Raw genomic sequence first — 23,786 nt, forward strand, 5'->3', positions numbered from 1 at the left:
CATAAAATTTTGTAGTCAATTTATATTTACGAATAGGTATGCCTATCTACTTTTACATAAAAAGAAACGGTTAGGTAAATAAATTCATTTATTAATCTTTTATATATATTTAACTACTTGCGTATCTAGGTACCGAGGTAAAATATTCTTCTTCATCAATTAGTTCGAAATATAAGCACAAAGATAGGTATTTAGTAATTTCAACATAAATAAGTAAAAAATTGTAAACTTACATGAAAATACCTATATAATTCGAGTGTTTTTTATATCTACGTTAAGTAAACGGTATATTGTCATGTAAAGTTAAAATAAAATCCCGTATTCTATTATTATTTAAACATTAGGAGTTAAACCACGTTCGGTTTCCATATTTTTTGTGTTTGATTCAGTAACATGTCAAAACTAAAAAATAAAATATAAAAATGTATTTATAGTGCAGATAACAGATACTTAAATAATAGTTGTTATAATGATTGTCTCATATTATTAATAACAATAAGTAACAATGATTCTTTTGTAGGTTTTGTAGGTAGCATTGATTCGTTTGTACGTAGGTAAGTAGGCCTACAACTGAATGCGTTTACTTAGTATTGAAACTTGCTAAACACTACACAAAATTATTTAGTTTTATAACTTATTTAATTTTTATTAAGAGAACTATGTAATTTCCGTAGATAGTGGTGTAGAGATATATAAAAAGGATAAGAATATTATGGGAATTCAATCTAAAACTTTTCGGTTGTTAATTTCTTACCTTTATGGACTTTATAATATTACACATCCGCAAATTAAATCCTAAGAAACAAAATTACTCACGCAGCTGCCGCAATTAAAATATTTAGTTATTATTTTGTTGTTTCAATTATATAGTCTGTTATTAATCTTAATAATAGAGATTAATCTACACATAACCGCGAGAACACAGCGGTCGACGACAGATTACTGTTGAATTAACTAGTCCGACTGAGCGGTTTGTTTTATACAAGATTATTTTATATCATTTATTATATATATTTTAATACAATTTATATATAATCGTTTAGGTTCTAAAATGCAAGCTAATATAAAGAGATAGTCAATATTTTAAAAGTCCCGTCGCAATATTAAGAAAATTAAGAAAAAATAAACGCATAATAAAATTAATATATAATTTTATATAACTATATAATATACATAAACTGTTCCCTGAATAAACTTATCTATAAGAAATCTTAAAATGTAGGTAATATTGTATTATTTAAATCTAAAAATATTTTTATATATCTATTTACAAAAGTACAACACAATTATGTAATATACACGCAATTCTACATAACAATACTTAAGGTTCAAAATTATTACTTGAAATATTATTTGAGCGCAACAAACAGTTTATTTTGTACTTACTTATTATACGTTTCCCAGTTTTATTTTCATTCGTTAATTTAATGATTATCCCATCATATTATAAACAAACTATAAAGATAATTCATGAATAGAGTTGCAGCATCCAAATTATGACCCATATATTTTATAACAGCGTTCAATACTAAAGATGCACCAATTCCAGCAAATATCTCAGAGCTTTTAAAGCACTTACAAAATGAGCGGCACTTACAGAGAGCCGGTGTTAGAGTTTTATTAGATTTGTCTAAATAGAAACCCTGTCCTCTAGCGTAAAAGCACAAAAGAAATTATTAAAATCCGTAGTTCTAAATTCTCTATCGAATTATAAACAAATCTCGGCAAATTTCTTATATACTTTGATAAATATCTATTCTCAATATTTTCTTACATTACTGATGCTCTTTCAAAACTGGAAAAGATCTTTTTTTTTATACAACTTAGAATGGTAAACAAGCTGACGGCCCACCTGATGGGAAGTGGTAATCGTCGCCTATAGACATGAGCTGTACTATGGACATAACAGAGTATACTATTTCGCCCATAATACCCCCCATGTGTTGCCATTCCTGAGGACTCAGATGTTATTCCTCTGTACCCTGTAAATTCACGCCATATCCCACCCTTCAAACCGAAACACACCCATGCAAACACAACTGCTTCACGGTAGAAACACGAATGGGACAGATGTACCCAAGCAATCGACTTTTGTACAAAGTTAAAAGTAAGTTCGCCTTTGATTGTAGTATTTCTTAAAAGTAATATACGAGTACTAACTTATACAATTGTATTTGTATGTAATAAATATTAAATGTAGAGCCATCGTGCTCTTAAAAAATGAGCGTCTTACTTAACTTACAAATAATTTTTTTTTTTTTTATACAACTTAGAATGGCAAACAAGCTGACGGCCCACCTGATGGAATGTGGTAATCGTCGCCTATAGACATGAACAGTACCATGGACATAACAGAGTATACTGTTTCGCCCATGATACCCCCCATGAGTATAGTTAAGATATCCATAATAATAAATTTCTGATAATATTGTTAAACAATCCTTATAATAAAATATGTTGGTCAGTAACCATTTAAGTTGCATCTATGGAGACAACTAAAGCGTAGTCACAAATATACCTACTAAAATATTTAATATGATTTTGTTGTAAATTTAACTGTCATTTGAAATAAAAACAACAGCTGCGTTTCTTATCCATTCCTTTTAGCTGAAATTGCATTCCGAACTGGGCAGTAGATTCATAAAAAAATGACAAATCAAAAATGCTTATTATTATGTTTATTTGAATAAAAGAATATTCGTTATTATTTATTAATATATCTTGCCATTTATCATTAGTTATGTTTAACTTTAGTGTCATTTCTAATATTACGTCCCTAAAGAGAAATATGTCATATAATGTAACTAGCGACCCGCCCCGGATTCGTATGGGTGCAATGCTGATAATAAACAGATATGCTGTTTCTTTACTATATTATACATTTATATGTATACTTACTCTTGAATTGCTCTATCTATTAAAAAAACCGCATTAAAATCCTTTCCGTAGTTTTAAAGATCATACATAAGGGTAGAGAGCCGGAAGGGACTTTGTTTTATACTATGTAGTGTTTAGATATATTTGTTGCTTATAATCTCTTTGCATTGTTAACTTAGCTAGCTTGTAGAAATATTTCATATCTCTATATTTTATACATCTAATATAATATATTAATGTAGTAGGATACCTATTTTTTATATTAAAGTGCAATCGGCCTACGAAAATGATACTAAGGACAATATAATTTGTTTAAAATGTTCATTATCAACATTAAAATTGTTTAATAATATGCTAATAGTTATAAATTATTACATATTTTCTTAAAAAAATACATAATTAAATATAAATTTAATAATTGAATATCTTTTTGAAAAACGTTTATAATTTTCAACAATATAATAATTATATAACGTTAACAGGAATTTCACATGTTTTGTGGACCAATTACAAGCGAAAATCGTAGAGCAGTGATGTTTATAAAAAATATTTTTTTCCAAATATTCTCAAGAAAAAATTATGCTTAGAACAGCAGACATTAACAGAAAAAATCGTTTTGAAATTTAAAAGCGTTTAGAATTAAGTTTATTTTAATAACTAAACTGTTTTTGATTGTTGATTTGATTGACTGATTGATTTCCATTTCTTTCACCACTAAACCTTGTTCGCTTGTTTCTGATTTGGAATAGAGGTTACTGTTACTTATGTTGACCTAGTATGTATTATATACTAGGCCATCAATGTAGACACGAGGTCTATAATTATGCTAAGTCATTTCAGTGAATAAATAAGTCAGTCTACTTAGATAATTAGTAAGCAGGTTTAAATATTGATATACCTTATATATATATATATATATATATATATATATATATATATATATATATATATATAATATTATTATAAGTGAGGGATTTATAGTAGTGTGAACGTTTGTCACTATTTTTACTTATTACATTATTCTATTACATTGACGTGATCCCTCTGGAAACCGTCATGTTTATTTACCGTTATGTTTTTTTAATGGATGATAATGGAATGGTAACCCCACCTGCACTAACGGTATACGCTGGCAGGGCAACAGTTGAGAATGAAAAGGCAGGTCAGTTAGCCCATCGTGATGAAATTCAGTAGGATGGTTTCCAGGTATATTTTTTATGAGTGAAAATGGCATGGTAACCCTGCTTGCGCTATCAGTATTCGTTGGTACCCCGCCAATAAGAGATGATAGATGAGAATGAAAGCAAGTCAGTTGACCTACTGTGGCGATTTCAATAAGACTTAATCACAATGGTTTCCAGGGGGAACCTCGTGGATGTCGACTTGATAGGGTATTTTGCTAGCAATGAGAGTATTAGACTCCTTTATTAACAATCCCTTTTCCCTTCTAGGTCACATTGCTAGCAAAGGCACTGGTAGCTCGCATTACTAACAAACCCTTTCACCCCAGTTCCCTGCCGTTGTATGCCATTAGCATAGGTGGATACACCTTTCCATCTTAATGCATTTTTTTTATAATACAAGGGGCAAACGAGCATGCGAGTCACCTGATGATAAGTGAGTAACGCCTGGTGATGGTAAGCAACACCAGAGGCATTACAGAAGTGCTTTCAGCCTTTTAAAAAGGAAAGTGCTCTTTTCTTGAAGGTGACGATGTCGTATCAGTTCGGAAATACTGCTGCTTAATATTAAATCCAAAATATTCTTGATTTTTTACCTTTAAAAATATAGAAACATTGTTGGCGTAAACAAATTCTTAAAAGCAAGGATTTAGGCGAATACACTTATCTGTTATCTAAGCATGATTGTGTAGGTACAATTTAATTACTTTATGTAACAACGTTATTGAAATCTAGATTTTAGAAAATTTATCCATGGATCCCATACTGTATTATTTATAGTATAATGCTTCTTTAGATATGCTGATAAGCATTTATAAAACGGTACGTAGATTACAGGTTTTACTGTAGGAAGTGCAAAATTATCGATATGAACTGAATTGATATGCTATAATTGCATTGTGAGTATGAAGCATAATTAGAAGTAGTAGCATAATTGCTAAATAATCATATAATTACTAAATACATATTCATTGTATTAATAGATATCCCAAAACTCCTTTATCCGGCGTATATGTTACTGTAAACACCCGTATATTGGTAAATTTTAAGTTTTACCAACTTCAGATGGTAAATATTAGGATTTTTCATAGAAAAGAATTTTGGGCCTTTACCAAATAAAATTTAACTTAATCTATCTTTTTGATCACGAGGACGAATACTACGCATTAAACATGTCTAAATGTTTAATGCGTAGTATTATGTCTGTTACTGTAAAAACCCGAATTACGGAAAATCTAAAATTTTCTATATTTACGATGTGGTAGATATAAAAAAAAAACAGACATAAAATTAAGATACGTTCAGTGCGAGGTGCTCATACTTATGGTCAGAAAATGTTTGGTTTAGTGAAAATCCCAAAATGATCTTTTATAAAATAATTACATTTATGAACTTATGCTGTTAAATCGCAAGATTTACTGGTAACTCCTAAGATTTTGTATGGGCTTTTATATTATAGTAACATTTATATGTATATACTTTATTACAATACTTTATATACATACATACATACATTCACCAGAGGGAGACTTTGTACAAAAGTCGATTGCTTGGGTACTTCTGTCCCATTCGTGTTTCAACCGTAAAGCGTTTGTGTTTGCATGGCTGTGTTTCGGTTTGAAGGGTGGGATATGGCGTGAATTTACTGGGTACAGAGGAATAACACCTGAGTCCTCAGGAATGGCAACGCATGGGGGATATCATGGGCGAAACAGTATACTCTGTTATGTCCATAGTACTGCTCATGTCTATAGGCGACGGTTACCACTTTCCATCAGGTGGGCCGTCAGTTTGTTTGCCATTCTAAGTTGTATAAAAAAAAAACATTCCCTTAAGGAGGAGGCCTATGTTCAGTAGTGGTCAGTTAACAGCTGATAAGATGATGAGTACCAAAGAGATCGACATAGTTTGATGGAGTGACGACCTGAAATGCAGTTGGCTCAGGACCGTTGCTTATTAATTTTGAATTAATTTCCTTAATTTCTGATGAATATGTCATAGTGAGCTAACTGACCTACTATCCCTAACTTATCAGGTCTCACACCAAATATCTTCAACGCAGATAGGGTTGCTATTTATATTATTATCCGTAACGTTCTCCTACTGTAGGCACTTTAAGGATTATGTTGTTCTCATAGAAAATTTATTTTATTATAATTGTATGAAACTGTACATGTCTATAAAAAAAGGTAGTTAAATTTATTTCTTTATTGAAATTCTTCTTCGACAACGATGTCTCGTGGCATCTTTCTAACTTTATAAGGTAGATACTTAAATGTTTTTACGTAGTTAGACACAATTTCTGAGTAAATTGTACTAATAATGTGATTCGCTGGCTTAACTGACTCCAAGTAAATAGTTGAGCCTTATATGGTATAATTATACGAGTGTACAAGTATTTCTATTTGCAGGTATTTTATTTCCTAGTCTTTTAATCTGTAATTGAACGTTTATTGTCTAATTACGCTTCACTCAGTATAAAGAAGACAATTTCTATTGCTTTCTTTTGCAGGTTCTTTTTCTTTTGTAGGCATCTCAAGTGCTACATACTTTACAACGGCAACAGTCGACAGATGCGTCTGACTACCCTATTAGGCATTATAGTCGTGAGCATTTTTTATATTATATATTTTGGCAAATGTAAATACAATGTCTGTTTAATTTCTAATTTTTAAGCAGCACCTATTTAATGTTATTTTTATGTTGTACTGTAAAATTGTTTGGATCATGTGTTTCATTCGTTTTTTTTTTACATTATAGATCCTTAATTTAATGATTTGTTATATTTTTTATTTTAATTATTATTATTAAGAAGAAATGTCAATAGTAATATTTTATAATCAGATGCAGATCCACAACCATAAAAACAGTATAGTATTTCTATTTAGTATTTAGTTCATTATTATAGTTAGATAAGTTAGTTTGAAAAAAATATAAGACAGAATTATTATTTATTATACGCGGCAGGCAAGCAGAGTATATAACTATATAACTGCAAAAAGTATTAATAACAATACATGAGACAACAAAATGTTTTATGAATCGGCAACAATTTAATTAACTCTCATAATCTTCGACAAGACGTAGCAAACGTATTTTTATATTTAACAATTTTTATATTTATAATATATACAAACATAACCTGTTCCAATAATAAGCAACATAGTAAGCATTAGCTATTGTAAATTAGTAGTTGTATAGGTAACATAAATATTTCTTCAAAACAATGAACGGTCACAAATTATTTGTATTCAGACAAATGTAACTCAAAATTCTTCAAATAGATACTAAACGAGTGAGTTCATTGAATGATAAATTGTCATATGAACTCGTGGCGAGTGTCCAGAACATTTCGTTTTGTCCCAGCATGTGGTCTGCCACATAGGAAATTTAATGTTACAGCGAAGTATGTAACCTCGGGTCGGCTTATGAAGTGAAAAAAGATAAAACTATTTTTTATAACGTAACAAGTAAATCATTACATTTCGCGGTAGATTATCATCATAATTTAATTTTCATTTATTATATGTGGCCCCGCCTTCGACCGCGTGACCGGATACATTGATCAATTGGAATAAAGACTTATGGTTTTCACTAAAACAATGTGAAAGTCATATTACAATTTTTAGAGCCATTTAAATGTCAAGTGGAGATGAGCAACTAACTTACCACCTAGCCCATAGAACTGACAACCAAACCAAAGATAAGACCTCGATATATATGCCTTTATATACTGATATGATGTAAATACTTTATCCCAGTCTTTGTGACTGAAATATGACTGTTTGAAAAATAACACATTCAGTGCATACTTACGCGTCTACAGACCTCATCTGTATTATGAATAAAATAAATATTGTACAATACACATATATACTCTTTGGTGGTTTAGTATAATGATTTTGTTCTTTTAGTTGTTTTTTTTTATAATTTGTTGTGTTGTAATATGAACAATATAATATGAGTAATAATATAAATAAATACGTATAACATAAATAACTAGCGAATCTTATTCTCTCGCCAGTCACCATACGGATCAATCCCATCGATAATTATCATTCTTCTTAATAAAAGAGAAAACATTTAATTAATTCATTAATTAGCATTTTGCTTAATATGAAGTGACCACCTTTACGAGCGTTTACATATCGATATCGTGGTAGAATTCACATAAATTGTTTTTTTTTTATTGTCTTATCATTACGCGTTGTTGAGAAATGTTTGCAAAAAGTACGTTAAGGACATGCAACGAAACCACCATGCGCATGTTTGAGTACTGCATGTGTATAAAAACATGTCTGTCATTATATTCGACGTTGACTGTTCACGCAATTGGCGTACATCACAGTTTAAAAAACCGTCAAGCGCGTACCGATCGCTCCTTGTAGGGTTTGGTATATTTTACGTTTTTATGAATTTAATTATATAAAAATATTATTAAATAAAGTTGGGAGATTGTTAAATAAAGTAAGCAGATTTTTAAATGAAATAGACGTGTTATTTTTCTATGAAGCAATTAACTCGATTTCAAATTGTACATTAATTTTGCGTTCTTTACATTAATATTTTTATTCCCATTTTAGATTTTTTTTAAGAGCGATTTCAGTTTTTGGTTGGAATAAATTTTAAATTATGGCCTATTTATCTATGCATCTTCACTCTCATCACATTTACGCAATCTAAAGTAATACTTATTTTATTTTCTATCACGACATATATAATACTTGGTATAATTATTTGATACGTATTTGATGTTGTTGGTTTAAATTAGGTATTATACATTGTGACTAATTATTTTTAATAAAGTTGTATCGTGTAATATTATTCGTGAGAAAAATGTCTAATACATATGTTTTTATATAATAAATTGCTGTTGAAATAAATGAGTAATAAATGTTTTACAAGATATTGTCTGCTTATGCATTTCGTACACTTTTAAAATACTTAACATGATAATGATTATGTAGCCTCAGGAGATGGCTCTTCGGTAATTGGTGTTGTAGTTGGCTACTTGTACAGATGAAAAATACTGTTATTTTACTTTACTCATTCACTAGCGGCTCATCCTGGCATCGCTCGATTTTCAATTGTAAAAAGAAACAATAATACAAGAAAAATATCTTTGACTGAGGATAAAATATAAAAGAGAAGTAAATAAAAAAAAAATGTATTGTATTGTAAAATCTTTATTGTACATGATTTACATTGGATATATTAAAAGATTTAATAATAATTTAATAAAAATTATAAGACAAATTAAATAAAGGAAAGTTAATATAAAATAAAAGAAAAAAAATTAAAATAGAAAAAGTATAATAATTATAATTATAATAAGTATCTTAAAAAATCTAAAGTCTCTAATGTAAATGCAGTCCTTTACATTTGTTTTAATCTCCATTGCAACTTTTTAGGGGAAAAAATCCTAAAATGCTTAAATAGTTTTATAATCTTAGTTTTATGTCAAGAATTTATATACAAGATATCAGATCTCCAAGTTGAAAACTAACGGATTTCAAATGTAAACATTATAATTACAAATTTTTCACACTTTTGAGAGTTGAATTTTTAATTTATTATCTACGATAAGAAAGAATATGAGTACAAAATCTCTTGTATGCAAATAATTTATTACCTACACAAATTTTTCAGTGGTTTCGACTCAGTAATAATGAGTCAGTTAAAGCTTATCTCTTATAATAGGTATTAATATACAGATATCAAGTAATTAGCTGCCCATATTATTTATACCCATACACCTACAATATTTTACTTTATATAGCGTCCATAAATACTGTAATTAATAGATAAATATGATAATATATAATTTAATAACAGATTTAATATAATAAATTATATTAATAATCGTCGTGATTCATCCTGTATGCTTATGAATAAAGGCTCCTTTCAAGTTCGAAACTAGTTGGGCGACTCCGAAGTACCTAAATACGTGAGTAAAACGTATTAACTTTGGAGTTGATATTAATAATAGCATTTAATTATTTAGTTATTATTATTTTTAACGATATTTGCTCTTCTATTTTTAATTGTAATCCAAATATAGTACAAAAAAATCTATTAGAAGATTAAACATCTGTGGACAATATATACATATATGATATAAAATGACCTCCGTTTTGCATTTTATGTCTGAAATGGACATCTATTAATTATTATTATTTCACTTATAAGATAGTAACTATGGCTAGCAACACGATCAATAAAATTTTGTTTTTGGAGGTTTTTTTTTCTTTTACATCTTTTTATTGTACTGTGATATTCACATATTTTATTTATTAATCCTCTAACTAATTACTATAGAATAATAACATGTATAAATACATAAGATAATTATAGGCAGATATCACTTTTTAATACAACAGATTTTTTTTTTAATTTTAATTATTATAAATTTCTTATAAACTATACATGTGTACACAATATCTTAGCTATTTACAATGCCATGATGTCCATTTAGGTAGGCATAAAAAACAATGAAGCCATAGCCTGACAATAGTATTCACAGTACCAGCAAAATTTTATTTATTAACCAATCAATTATGGTTAGAGCGTGACATCATTATAGGTAAGGCACGGTAGCGCGAGCAGGATAAAAGATATTTTTAATCTACTTTTATCAACTTCTGCCTCATATACATACCTACACATAAATTATAAAACATGCTAAGGAATTGTCAGTACATAATTTAATAAAACCATATTAGTAAAAGAAGAAAGAAAGAAATTTTATTTTATTTTTTTTTTTTATATCACAGGCGGCAAACGAGCATGCGGCTCACCTAATGGTAAGTGACTACAATCACTATATTAAATTTATAATAAATAATTAAGAATTTATTCCAGTTTAGGTATATTAATTTAATTAATATATTCAAACTGAGTGCTGGAATTACAATAATAACATGTCATAGACGTAAGATATATGGATGTAAATTTATTTTGTGTTGTAACTTGTCAGTGGTTCTAAGTAAATAAAAGAAAAGAAAAAAAAAAAGATTTTGCATCTGAAATTAGGGACTGAGTTTTCGTTAATATAAAAAATTTTACTACTTTTATTTATTATTTAACATAGCCGAGTAATATGTCCATTGGCTCCTAATGTAGTGCAATATATGTAATGGCGATACAATGGGTGTAAGTCTATATGGAAATCGAGTTGGTGATCCAAAATTGATATTATTTAAAACTTGTAAACAATTTATTTGATTTCTAATTTGTTAAATAATTGCTGTATGTAGGAAGAGGTGACCCATTTTATGCTGAAACCTTACAAACCGAACAAGCACGAAAAATGAGTATTTTTTAAAATTTTTGTGTAGATTGTTTTTGTAATAATTTAAAGGAAAATTGATTACCTGTGTAATAAGTTCCATTGAAATAAACTATATATGTATAATATCTAATAACTGACGGAACTTAAAATATGCATATGCATAGTAATATGGGTGACACAGTATACTCTTTTATGTCCATGGTACTGTTTATGTCTATATGCGACAGTTACCACTTTCCATTAGGTGGACAGTCAACTTGTTTGCCATTTTAAATTGTATAAAAAATATATATGCCATATTGCTATCCGTATGCATAAGTACAAAGTTGCTTCGTGAGTTACAGAAAGGGCTATTTTTGGAGTTTCTGTAAAAGAAAAAAAAATCTATATAATCAAATGAATAAACAAACTAAAGTGGCAATGGGCCAATCATATAGTTCGAAGAACAGACAACCGTACAGGTAAACGCAGAGTAGGACGATCCCGCCACTAGATGGTGAGACGACCTCAAATGCAGTGCAGTGAGTCTCTGGATGCAGATGACTCAAGATCGTTCTATAGGGGAGGCCTATGTTCAACAGTCGACGATTAACGGCTGCCATGATTCTGATTATAAAATATGATGACATATGTACAAATAAACATGTACGTACAAATACATAAATAAATATATCTTTTGAGCAACGTGTAGAAAGAGGGACGATTTGATTTTTTTATATATAATGAGCAAACTCAAAAAAAACATCACCGATTTAAAAAATTCAAACAGCATGTAATATGGGCTGTATTAGGTATATTATTAAAAAACCGCGCAAACTCAGAGCGGGTCGTTAGTAAATAAATAAACAGTTGCAAGTTGATATGTAGAAGAAGTCGAACAACAATTAAACTTTTAAAAAAAAAATTAAACAGACTTAAAAAAAAGCAGCAGTCTGAAATGATGACTTCCAGATGCAATCATCCAAATAATATAAAAAATCCTAAGAAACGGTCTATACATCCTTATTATTAATATTCAAGGAATTATTTCCTAACTCCTAACTGTTAAGGAGTTAAACCTTCCATCATAGTCTCATTTAAATTGCTTAGGGGAGTATAAAAACTTATTTATACCATATGTCTTTAATGTTTAAAGAATTCTCCTCTAACTTCTAACCAATAAGGAGTTGTGCCTTCCATCATCAGCTCAGCGACATGAGATAATGACTACCAGATGTACATATCTGAATGAGGTTTGAAAAAATGTGGATCACCATATATTTGCCTATAAGATTTGAAGGTTGCCCTCGATTTCCTTGGCATTCTATCATCACATTTAGACTTGGTAGCAAAGGATTTACCATTAAGAAAATAAAAAAAAAAATTGAAATCGATCCATAATTATCGCAGGAATCGAAGGGTGTATGAAAAAAAATATACAACGGAATGTATTCTACCTTCTCCTTTTATGCAGTCCGTTAACAATACACAATTACGTGGTGTAAATCCGACTAACAATGAATGAAAGTGTACATCAACAAAACTAATAATATATTTAAAATATATATGTTAATATATAATATATTGTATTGCTTTTTAAGTAAATAAAAGGGTTAGAGTATGTAAATAAGGTAGTCATGAGTACGAGATAGATAAGCGATAAATCGGAAGGTAGTATATCTAACATAGTAATATGAATACATACATACATCTGTATATTGTGAACGTAAATCAATTTTAGATATTGTTACCAAATTGGGTATACAGGTGAAATCAAAATCTTTTGCATGCTCTTATTGTATGCATGTGTTCTATCATTGAAACAGAATATTTTTGGAAATGACTAAATATTTTTTGTTATCGATATATATATATATATATATACATATATATATATATATATATATATATATATATATATATATATATATATATATATATATATATATATATATATATATATTATATGTTTATTTTATTTCTTTCAGAGTAGTATTACCATGGAGTATAGATTTAGTGTGGGAGGCAAAAAAAATTGTGCTATACATTTTTGCACAATTTTCTTAAAAAAAAAACAGTACCACGTGTACATTATTCTCTTAAAAGAACACAAACAAACAAACAAAAATAGATTTTGATTCCACCCTGTATACTTAATTATGTATATAATGATAATATGTATTATATCATGTATAATATGTATTATATTATACATGTTTATGTTTGAAAAGACTAACATTTCGTCGGCAAAACTCAGTCTACACATACATATAAAGTATTATTTAGTCTTTTAATAAAATTTCACGTATGATTTTATTACATCGTATATACCTTTTGTTTTTATTCGAATTCCTTTTTGTCATATCATTCTAATGAATTTTATATTACCTACATAGGTATTTGCGTTTATTATACCTTTAGAAATATGAAAAAGCATTTTTTCTAATATATTAAGTCATAAAGAGTTATATTTATTTTTATAACGTTATTTAGCTAACATTGTGGTTAATTATCCACAACATTATTATTAACTAATTAATTCTGTTTGCTTATTTTATATTGTGTACTTATTATACAAATAATTATAGAGTACTAAATACATCTGTAGATAATTTAAGTTGGTTTTCATAAACATCAACATTAATATAATAATACTACTTTGTTTGCGCATGGCACACTGTTTTATACAAATCGTTCTGACATTACACGTAATGTCACAGATGTTTTACAAGTTTAATGATGTTTAACTGCACTTATACTTGCTGCACTAAGCAATTCATTAAGTATACATTATAATATATGTAAAAAGTTTATCGAGCTTGATAAGAGTATACATGAAACTGTACAACATTTCAATAATACAACTTAAACTTATTTAAACATTTAGTTATGATTAACATTTTCAAATTAATATATATATATTAGTAAACCTAAATCTAGTTGATATCAATTATAATATAAAATATATAATTAATTTAAGGTCATTGTTATTTCACTATGGTTGACAGATACATGTAAAGCAAGTATACCTACTTTAGAAATGAAAATGGTAGCCACTTGCCTACAAGTGCTATTCTCCAATACATGTAGTAACTATTATTACCGTACGATATTTATATGTCACAATATATATGTACGATACATATCTTATCCACATCGATGAATGTTACTAACATTTCAGATATGTAAGTAGATATTTTTTTCTGTGGTCAACACTGTGCATTTATTTTCAGCTTGTAGAACATCTGTCGATAGTGGACACGATCGGTTTCAAAGATATCATAAATCTACAAACCAATTGATAACTTAGCCCGCATGAAGTTAAATTAAACAAACTAGCCAGGAATATGTTGGGTACATCTTTATAGGGTTCCGTAGCCAAGTAAGTTTTTACCTTGGATGAGCAAAGTGATTAAAATGACTGATTATAAAGTGTTTAGATAAAAGAGAAAAAAACATAATATGTGTATTATGTATGTATGTTAAAGGTATACTGTGTTATGTAGTCTATAATGTATACAATAACGTACTCGTATATGTAAAAGCAAGATGAAAAGTTAAAATATTCACTTACACATATTGTATTAGTAACATTTAAACAAGTTCAAAGCTTGGTTTAAAATGTTAAGGTATCATTAATTTTAAGCGAATTTAGGTGGCTAGAATTTTAAGTTTGCTGTTCCTTAATATAACAAAAATAAGGCAAAAATAATATAAAATTGCATTTTTTTTTTTCATAAATGTAAATATTCATCTCTTTAAATGCAATATTATTGAAGCATGCGACATATTTTGTTAGTTATTTTGTATTTTGTTGGAAGAAGTAAATATCTAATTCGATTTTTCTGTATAAGAGTTCTTAATGTCTAAAAAATTATATATATAATACATTTTTTGCTATTTTTACAACTTCAGTTACATATAAATTCAGCCCTGTCATATGTACACATTTACAAAACACGCACTGTAGTGTAACTGTTTTCTTGTTTAGTTTTTATGATTACATCGCCAGTCTATCAGTACATGAGTATGTTATACTACTTTATGATAGACAGTGCAATTTCTGACACTTGTGTGGGGTAATAGGTATATTTTATGACGTTTACTATATGTTTTGAGGTTTGAGGTTAAGAATGTTTTATGATTATTGAATTTTAACTGCAAATAATTGAACATAATATATGATGCTACGATATAGACAGTCGGTCAGGCGTTTATACAGATGATCAGCAGCTAAAAAGCGAGTTCTATTACAACTGTTCTAAATTTCGTTAGAAGAGTAAGTATATATATGGTATATACTAAATAAATAGAAGATTATGTCTTATTTATTTTATTGGCTATATTTTTAAGAGACTTATTCGCGACAGATTTATAAAATTTTAGAAAAACTAACCTCAATAAAAATAATCTTTTGGAGATATCAATCATCTTAGCCACCATTATATTAAGCAACATTTATCCCAGAAGACACTAGTATTCTTTCAATAGTCACTATTATTAGTATGAGAGACAACGGTCGGCGTCCATTTTCCTTACCAAATATTAAAGAAATAATGTATAGGTAGATATACATCTACATGTATTGCCCGATCATTGTTTTAGTGTATTCGTGCGTATAATCCTGGATTAACGGAGCATCAACACTATGGCTATACAATGGCATAGTGCATGGTGCAATTCCGCAACAATTTTACGTCCAATTGACCATATGCAATTGACCATACAAGGAGTCGCCGGTTATAAATACTTAATAGCGTTTTGATATGGTCCCGCTGTAGAAAACAAACAAACGCCATGAATTGCAGTGCCGTGGCATTCTTTTGTAAGCCACCCGTCTAATCTCCGTAGTTTTTTTTCCGTACGCACCGTTTTTTCTAGAGCGCGGCAACTCAAACAGAAGGTAATGCGTTTCGCTTGAGCGTATACACTGACATAAATGCCAAGGAACGATTATGGCAGTGCAAACGAAGAACAGCCACGGGGCGTTAGCTATGTATGACAAAATATCTTTAAATGGAGAAATAATTGAATCTAGTACGTTGTTGGAGGGGAAAGTAAATACGACTGACTGACTTCGAAGTAGTTGAGAGCTGTCGGTCATTAATCGTTGCAATCTTAATTGTAGGGACGTTATTTTAATTATTGAGAATAAATGTGAGGAAATTGATAATTATTTATGTATTATCTACCATCCATAAATGATATCTATGGAGATTCTATTTATGAAGATTATTAGCATGAAATTGTATCACTGTAGTATCAGTCATATAAGCCGTTAACTGCCCACTGTTGAACATAGCCCTCCCTCATAAGGGGGGTTTCGTCAGTAGTTGCCACTATAACTAGCCAACTGCAACTAGGCTTTAGTGATTTTTTAAGAGGGACCCTGTTGCCCCTTTATCGACCTTTAAGTTCCCTCAGTCGCCACTACGACACCCACAAGAAAGGAGGAGGTGGCCATTCTATGTCAGTACAACACGACCCATCACTGTAGTATATATAGTACATACAGTATTATATATTAACTCGCCTACGTGAACATAAAATTCAATTTACAGGATCGTATTAAAGTAATATAAAAATTCGCCTACGTAAACCTAAAATCCAAATTATTTTATGGGACCGCATTAATATAAATTTCTTTTTATGTCATCTCACACTTTCATACTATTTGTTCTTGTAGATAATCATGCATATATTGCAATTGAACACGTTTTAAAATTTGTTTGAATATTAGCATGAAAATTAAAAGTAGAGTTTAATTAATAATCCAGTCAGGTTTTAATTTGATTTATATAACACACTAAAATGTAAATCTAATCTCAATAAAAAATTAAACGTTTGTATTAATCAATCCTGAAAACAAAATACGAGTCCATTGAAGTATTTATGTGTTCGTAGATCTTTTTTCACGATAATGATATTGGCATATATAATTTAAAGTCAACAATATCTATATATCTCATTATAAATAGCTGTAATTATGTCAAATAAGCTGGCTCATATGACCAGCCATGCGAGGAATATGCAACATACACTTACATATTTTTTGCTGCGTTCCTAAAGACTTTATAATTTCTTTGCAATTGTATTAAATTGAGAATAATTGTGGAAAAATTATCGTGTTTAATTTTCAAAGATTCACATGCTGTTATTAGTTAACGGATGGATAAGGGCAACTGTAATAAAAATCTTATAGTTTATATAATTTTTTTGCTATTCTTACGGTTTAATTATTAGTATAGATCGCAAAAAAGGTATAAAGAATGATTTTTTTATTACAACATACATTACAGTTTTTCAAATTAAAAAATATGGAAATTGTACTTTTACTTTGCTATGAATCAATAATGAGTCTACATATGACTTAACTGTAGCTTTTTAAACACACCAATTTTTTAATTCTAGAACAGCTCACAAATAGATTTTGTATAATTATACTTATACTATATTATTTGTATATAGTAAATTGTAAAACAGTAGAATGCCTATACCGTGATATGCGACATAATGCCCCTTCAAAAACAATCTGCTAGAACACACGCTTGGCTGCGGCGAAATCATTATCGTTAATTCAACCGAATCCCGTGCGAATGCCAACGTGGCGCGTAAAGTGGAACCATTTATCTGGAAATCCGGCGGGAGGTCACGGGAAAAGTCCACAATAAAAGCCGGGTCCGGTAGCACAGTTTAATTGAGTCCTCCGACCTCATAATCCGCGTCTCCCAACCCGCCCGCTAAATGTTATTTATACGCCAAACTCCAAACAGCCGCCGGCTACCGCACCTATACGTCGGGTATAAATTTTAGCCTATTGCGTAGCACCCCATTCCGGCAGCTACCGGCTGTTTCAGCAACGCGTCATTACTTTTACTGTTTTTCTTCGTACTCACACTAAGCCGGCAGGTAATTAATTTGCAGCGATTATTGCTGTTGCCTACGCTTGTTATTAAACTTGTCGATAATTTAAGATGGAACACGGGTCTCAAATTGCCGCGTCGCGGCCGATTGCTCTTTCGCATACGCTTAGATTGTATTCGTCGCGAGCGATTAGTCGACGCTGATTTGTTAGCAATGTACGGCACGAACAACGACTACCAGAGACTTCATATTCGAGTGAGTGTTTCTATTTCTAATTTTACAAGAAATTTTCATCATCACGCCTCGAGTCGCATGTTGATTTTAGATGATTACTCAATGTCTACACGACCTGTACATAATTATTTATTTATTTAAAAGAAATATACATATTCTGAACATATAGATACAAATAAACCAGCAACTATGGAGTGATTTCTATTTATTGTATATTAATATGTTTTAAATGCATTGACGGTTATAAGTGTTGCAAAATTAATATTCAGTACTTGTCGATTGGACACGTGGTCCGTAGTTGCAACAAGAGCCACGAATGAAGTACTACTATCCGGGTATTAACAACTGGGAATTTGGTCGTCGGAATTATCGATGCAATCCGCCTGGCAATAATTGAATTGAAACGCGTTAAATAACCATTAACTGTTGTTGCCAGTGCTATTGATATTTGGTGGAGAACGGTCCCAACGCGGAGGTTGCGCATCTCTAATATCGGCGCACACGAGCGTACAACGGTCGCTCACGTTTCACGTGCGATGCGACAGACGAAGCGTCATTCCGTCGTGTATCTAACACCACGCACCGCGCGAACCTGTTTTTCGTGACAACATGCGTCACGCACGAGCCTTATTTCGATTTTACTATGTGTATCGAAGTATTTTGTCGTGCAGTCATATCATTGTTAGCGAGGTTAAATATATACTATGTAAGCACGCGCTCGACATTGCGTCGCCTAGTCTAGTCTGAGACTCTGACATACCTAGACATTAATACCCGCATGACATATTGTATATTACATTATAGTCACATTATATGCCGCTGTAAACTCAACTCCGGTACTTCCATAATGACATTATGTCAGCGCTGTGTAAACGTACGTAGACTAGAGGACATATTATTGTGATGTAGAAAGGTGTTTGTGATTTCAGTATGAAAAGACATTACCACGATACTAGTGAGTTTAGTTCAATTTGTGCTAACTTAGTTTTATTGATCAAATTAACCGTGAATAGAGACTTTAAGGGTCTGTTTGAAGTAGGTATAGCAAGCAGCAGGAGGTATAGTGCTCGGTTTATACACAGCAGGAGTGTTTCGCGCTTTTTTTTCGTAGCGTGCTAGAACAAATTCATCTCTTAATCATACACACATTTATAAATAGTAATTTATTGCAATATGTTATCAGTATTTATCTTTGTCCTCATTATTGATATTATAAGTAAATTACAATATAACACTTGCAATAACATTATTTTTTATTATTTGAATTGAATGCATTGTAAGGAACAACAAAAAAAAACTAATCTGTTGTATGATTTTGTTCTAATGCTGTCATATGATTTAAATTTTTTGTCGTTTTCGACCCATTTTCCTTTAGAAAAAATACTGATATAGAATACTCTATTAGAGCGATGTTAATGATTTTCATTTTACTCTGCTTATTTGACAGTACGAGTATATCCGTGAAGTACAACAGACAACTCTACAATACATATAGATAATGATAGAAACATGTATGTAATGTTTTTAAAATAAGACCAAATGGACGCAGAACACGGCTCGGTTTTTTACGAGGGTATTTTTATAACAATGTCATCAGGTGTTGTGTGGGTGTGGCTGGTTTTGATTTACGTAATTCCCATGACGCCGGCGCCCTACCATCGACGCTGGTGCTGCGTCACTTCTGTATCAGAATCTAATCTGTATCACTTCTGCGCATAGTTAATTTAGAGCGGTTGTGCTTTGTTCTAACCCTCTTGAATTTCTTTAATACATTTAGTCACCCTATAGTATTAAAATTAATTAACATATTTATATTTAAATCTAAAACTATAATTAAAATCTTGTACAATTTAAATAATACCTAATAATACTTTTATTTTATTAAATAATATATTTAGCGCTAGTTACTACACTACGCTCGTAGGCTTCTTTTTTAATGACAACTGTTGTGTGTTAAATTTTAATTTTGGATCTTCAATAACTTTGTGTCATTAAAGTTGTCTATATAGTACTTACATATCTCATTAATATTTGTAACTAGACGATGTCTGTAGAAAAATTTTTAATAATAAAAGTCTTAATAACAGCTGCAGCAATAATTTTACGTTTGTCCCAGTATCGCGAAAAACTACAACACGAAATTAGATGAGGTTTTCATGAAGGCTTAATTTAAAAACTGGCGTATATTATAACTTGACATGCCAAGTAGTCCATTCATCGATTTTCCTACTTCTGAAATCTATATGTACTAAGTAGCATCTAAAAGAACATTGAACATTATTAAATAAGATTATTAATGATGATGATAATAATGACGCAAACATTCAACTCTGCCATTATCTACCTAAGTTAGTAAACACTAAGTTTGTTTTTCAATTAATATACCTAATCAGTATTATTATTTATAGTGTATATTTTATATTTATAACGTAAACACGTCACAACTCTACATCGGCGTCGCACGACGTACTTCGTACGCCTGTATTCTAAACTCTATGCAAGACAATTTTTCCGCCGCACCGCGCCGCTGCAAAACGCCATGTAATATTTCCAAGGAATGGCTCACGAAGATTTATGTTTATGATACGCATAATAGTGGCGTCAATTGAAAGCTGGTGGAGACGACCCTTTGTTGTGTCTCGGTGCCTGTTTTCTGACGTGTTCCATCTAACTTTGATATTTAAAATAGCGTATCATGAATGAGACTACAAAAAATACGATACACGTTGTTATTTGTTGCCACCGTTTTAATGTGTTCTATAGGCTGTTGTTTGTTAGTCGGTACGTTTTTCTTGGATTTATGGTTGTATTTGATAAGAGCTACTAATTAATTAGATAAGTATAGATACAAAGCGGGCGCTTGTAAACTTCACACACTCACACCGATTACATTTTTTTTTATAATGAAATGGTAATCCCGCCTGCACTATCGGTATTGGTTACTAGTGAGTGATGATAGGTGAGGTTAAGCCACCTGACCAGACTTCAGGCCAGGGAACCACGGAAAACTCGTTTTGACAGGGTATATTGCTAGCAATGGGGCTGACTTCCTCCCATTACTAACAATCCCTTTCCCCCACACCGAATAATAATATTTTATAGTACTATAAAATTTATTTAATTTGTATTTATTGTGCAGGACTTACGTTTGACATGGATATTGCCAGAGTTGGATTAAATCTCGAATAAAACTATGCATAATTCGGGGTTCTTTGACTTATAGGTTTTTTTTAAACAAATGAAGATGGATTTGAGCACCGTCTATGTCAATAGTGTACAATGATAGTAGAGGATGGAACAATACGGATGGAATAAGGTTGGTTAAGTCATCATGCTGAATTGAACGGGAGCTAAGTAACGATGGTTTACAAGAGGATTGAGTGGATGTTAATATATCAATTTATCTTATGTGCTTTATGCTGTTATTATACCTGCACGATGAGAATTTAGTTTTTTTTTTTTATTTATGGTAATTAAATTGTTTCACCGCCTGAGCTAACGATATACGCTGGTGGAACACCAATGAGGGATGATAGGCGAGGATGATAAGGCAGATCAGTTCAGCCCATCGTGATGAATTTACTTTCAATTGAGCACGATGGTTTTCAGGGGGAATCGCAGGAGGTTGACCTGACAGGGTGTAATGCCAGCAATGGAGCTGTTAAATCCTATTACTAACAATCCCATTCCCCCTCGGAGAATCTAGGATTGGATATGCGTACCAATTTGTTATCTAATTGTTCAGGATATGCCAAAAGTATTGAACCATTGTCGGTTTCTTATACTATAGCATCATCAAATAAATATAGAGACCAGTAGATCTTCGTAATAAACAATTCTAAGGAAACCACGCTGTTTTGCCAGAGTGAAAAACGTTTTCTCTCGATTCCGTGGAAATTCTCAAAAGCACTTTCTTAGTAGATTTATGCGTCACTCGGTGGTTTTATGAATATATACCTACAAATAGATAACAGAACCTATTTTGTATTTATCGATAAAAAACAGCGCTTATAAACTTTTTTTATTGATAAAAACAAAAAAAAATTCAGAATTTGTCACTGATACTCATAAACAAGTTATACAGAAATTCAGTTACGTATCCACTTATTATTATTAGGTGTTGAAAGTTAATGGAAAACACGACTCAAACCTTTAAACTTTAGCACTTGTAAAGTAAAATAATGAATTATTTATGATTGAACGCTCGTGTTTATGGATTTTGAGTGTTGAACTTGAAAGTAGGTAGTTAATATTATACTTACCTATTTATTATGCATCTACTAGCTATACCTAGGTACGTTTTTGTTTAAAAAAAGTGCATACGTATCTATTATGCGGCCAATGTAATGCGTTTCTTCGATGTGGAAGAAAGGTTCAGGAGTGGCGACAAACGCAGTGTATGACGATCCTCCACTAGATAGAGAAACAACCTCAAATGCATTGCAGGGATTCAGTAGATGCAGGTGACTCAGGTCCGTTCCTTATGATAGTCTGTAGGGGGGGGGGGGGGGTTATGTTCAATAGTGAACGGATAATGGTTGAGAGAATGATGATGTAAGCAGGTCAATTAGCATATCGTGATGAATTCTACAAGAATTAACCACGATGATTTTCAGGGGGGGGGAACCGCGTAGAGGTCGGACTAATGTTAGCAATGAAACTGTTAGACACTCTTTCTTCCCCTAATGTAATGCATTAAAGTGAGATAGATTAAAATAACCCGATATCAACTGCTTTTTCCGTTGGTGATAGTAGTTTTGTTATGCTATTTGGCAAAATAACTTTATTTTTAGAAATAAAAACAAAATGCTGTTTATTAGTAAGTGCATTGAGAATGTTTGGACCTAATAGACTAATTTAAAGAAATGTTTAGTGGACGGACCATTGCAAACATATTCTTTTAACATTTTGAGCATATGTAAAAATATAATTTTGACAGGCCATTGTTTATCGGGTCTGCTAGTAAATAATATGATTTAATGGCATCCTTATAAAGTGAGAACACTTGTACCCTTCTACAGATTTTATCATTTTAATTTATGACTGACCAGTCTCGCCGTATTATATCATTATCAAAGGTGTTTTAAAAAATAAGTCTTCGATTGATTACGCACTGACTATTTGCAGAGTCTTTTATTGTGTTAACATAATAATTTCAAGACATTTAGACAATTAAATATCAACAAGCTACGGTCAAAACCAAATTTGTTTACACCGATAAAAACATTTTTTTGTATCACAGTAATTTTCTTGCTAACCGTGCATCTGCTTCTTGGGTCCCTATAATCTACACGCCTCTTAATTTAAGACCTTAACCCATAAGTATTATATTGTTATTTATTAAATTTGATATGACATTT

The 23,786-nt window shown here is 30.7% G+C and overlaps 1 protein-coding gene across 5 annotated transcripts in view; it reads left to right on the forward strand.

Moving 5' to 3' along the window:
* The window catches only part of LOC113518917 (homeobox protein araucan-like), a 132,229-nt gene that overhangs the window by 56,051 nt on the left and 52,392 nt on the right, over positions 1-23,786 (forward strand). For 3 of the 5 annotated variants that reach the window (XM_031911373.2, XM_031911377.2, XM_031911376.2), the window contains exon 2: positions 10,832-10,861. The exons of the other annotated variants lie outside the window; for them this stretch is intronic. In XM_031911373.2, the coding sequence (XP_031767233.1) occupies positions 10,832-10,861 (30 nt within the window). The remainder of the gene's footprint in view (positions 1-10,831; positions 10,862-23,786) is intronic. 5 annotated transcript variants of the gene reach the window in all.

This window comes from Galleria mellonella, unplaced genomic scaffold (assembly GCF_026898425.1).
Source record: "Galleria mellonella isolate WM207_F2 unplaced genomic scaffold, CSIRO_AGI_GalMel_v1 utg33, whole genome shotgun sequence".
Lineage (NCBI taxonomy): Eukaryota > Metazoa > Arthropoda > Insecta > Lepidoptera > Pyralidae > Galleria > Galleria mellonella.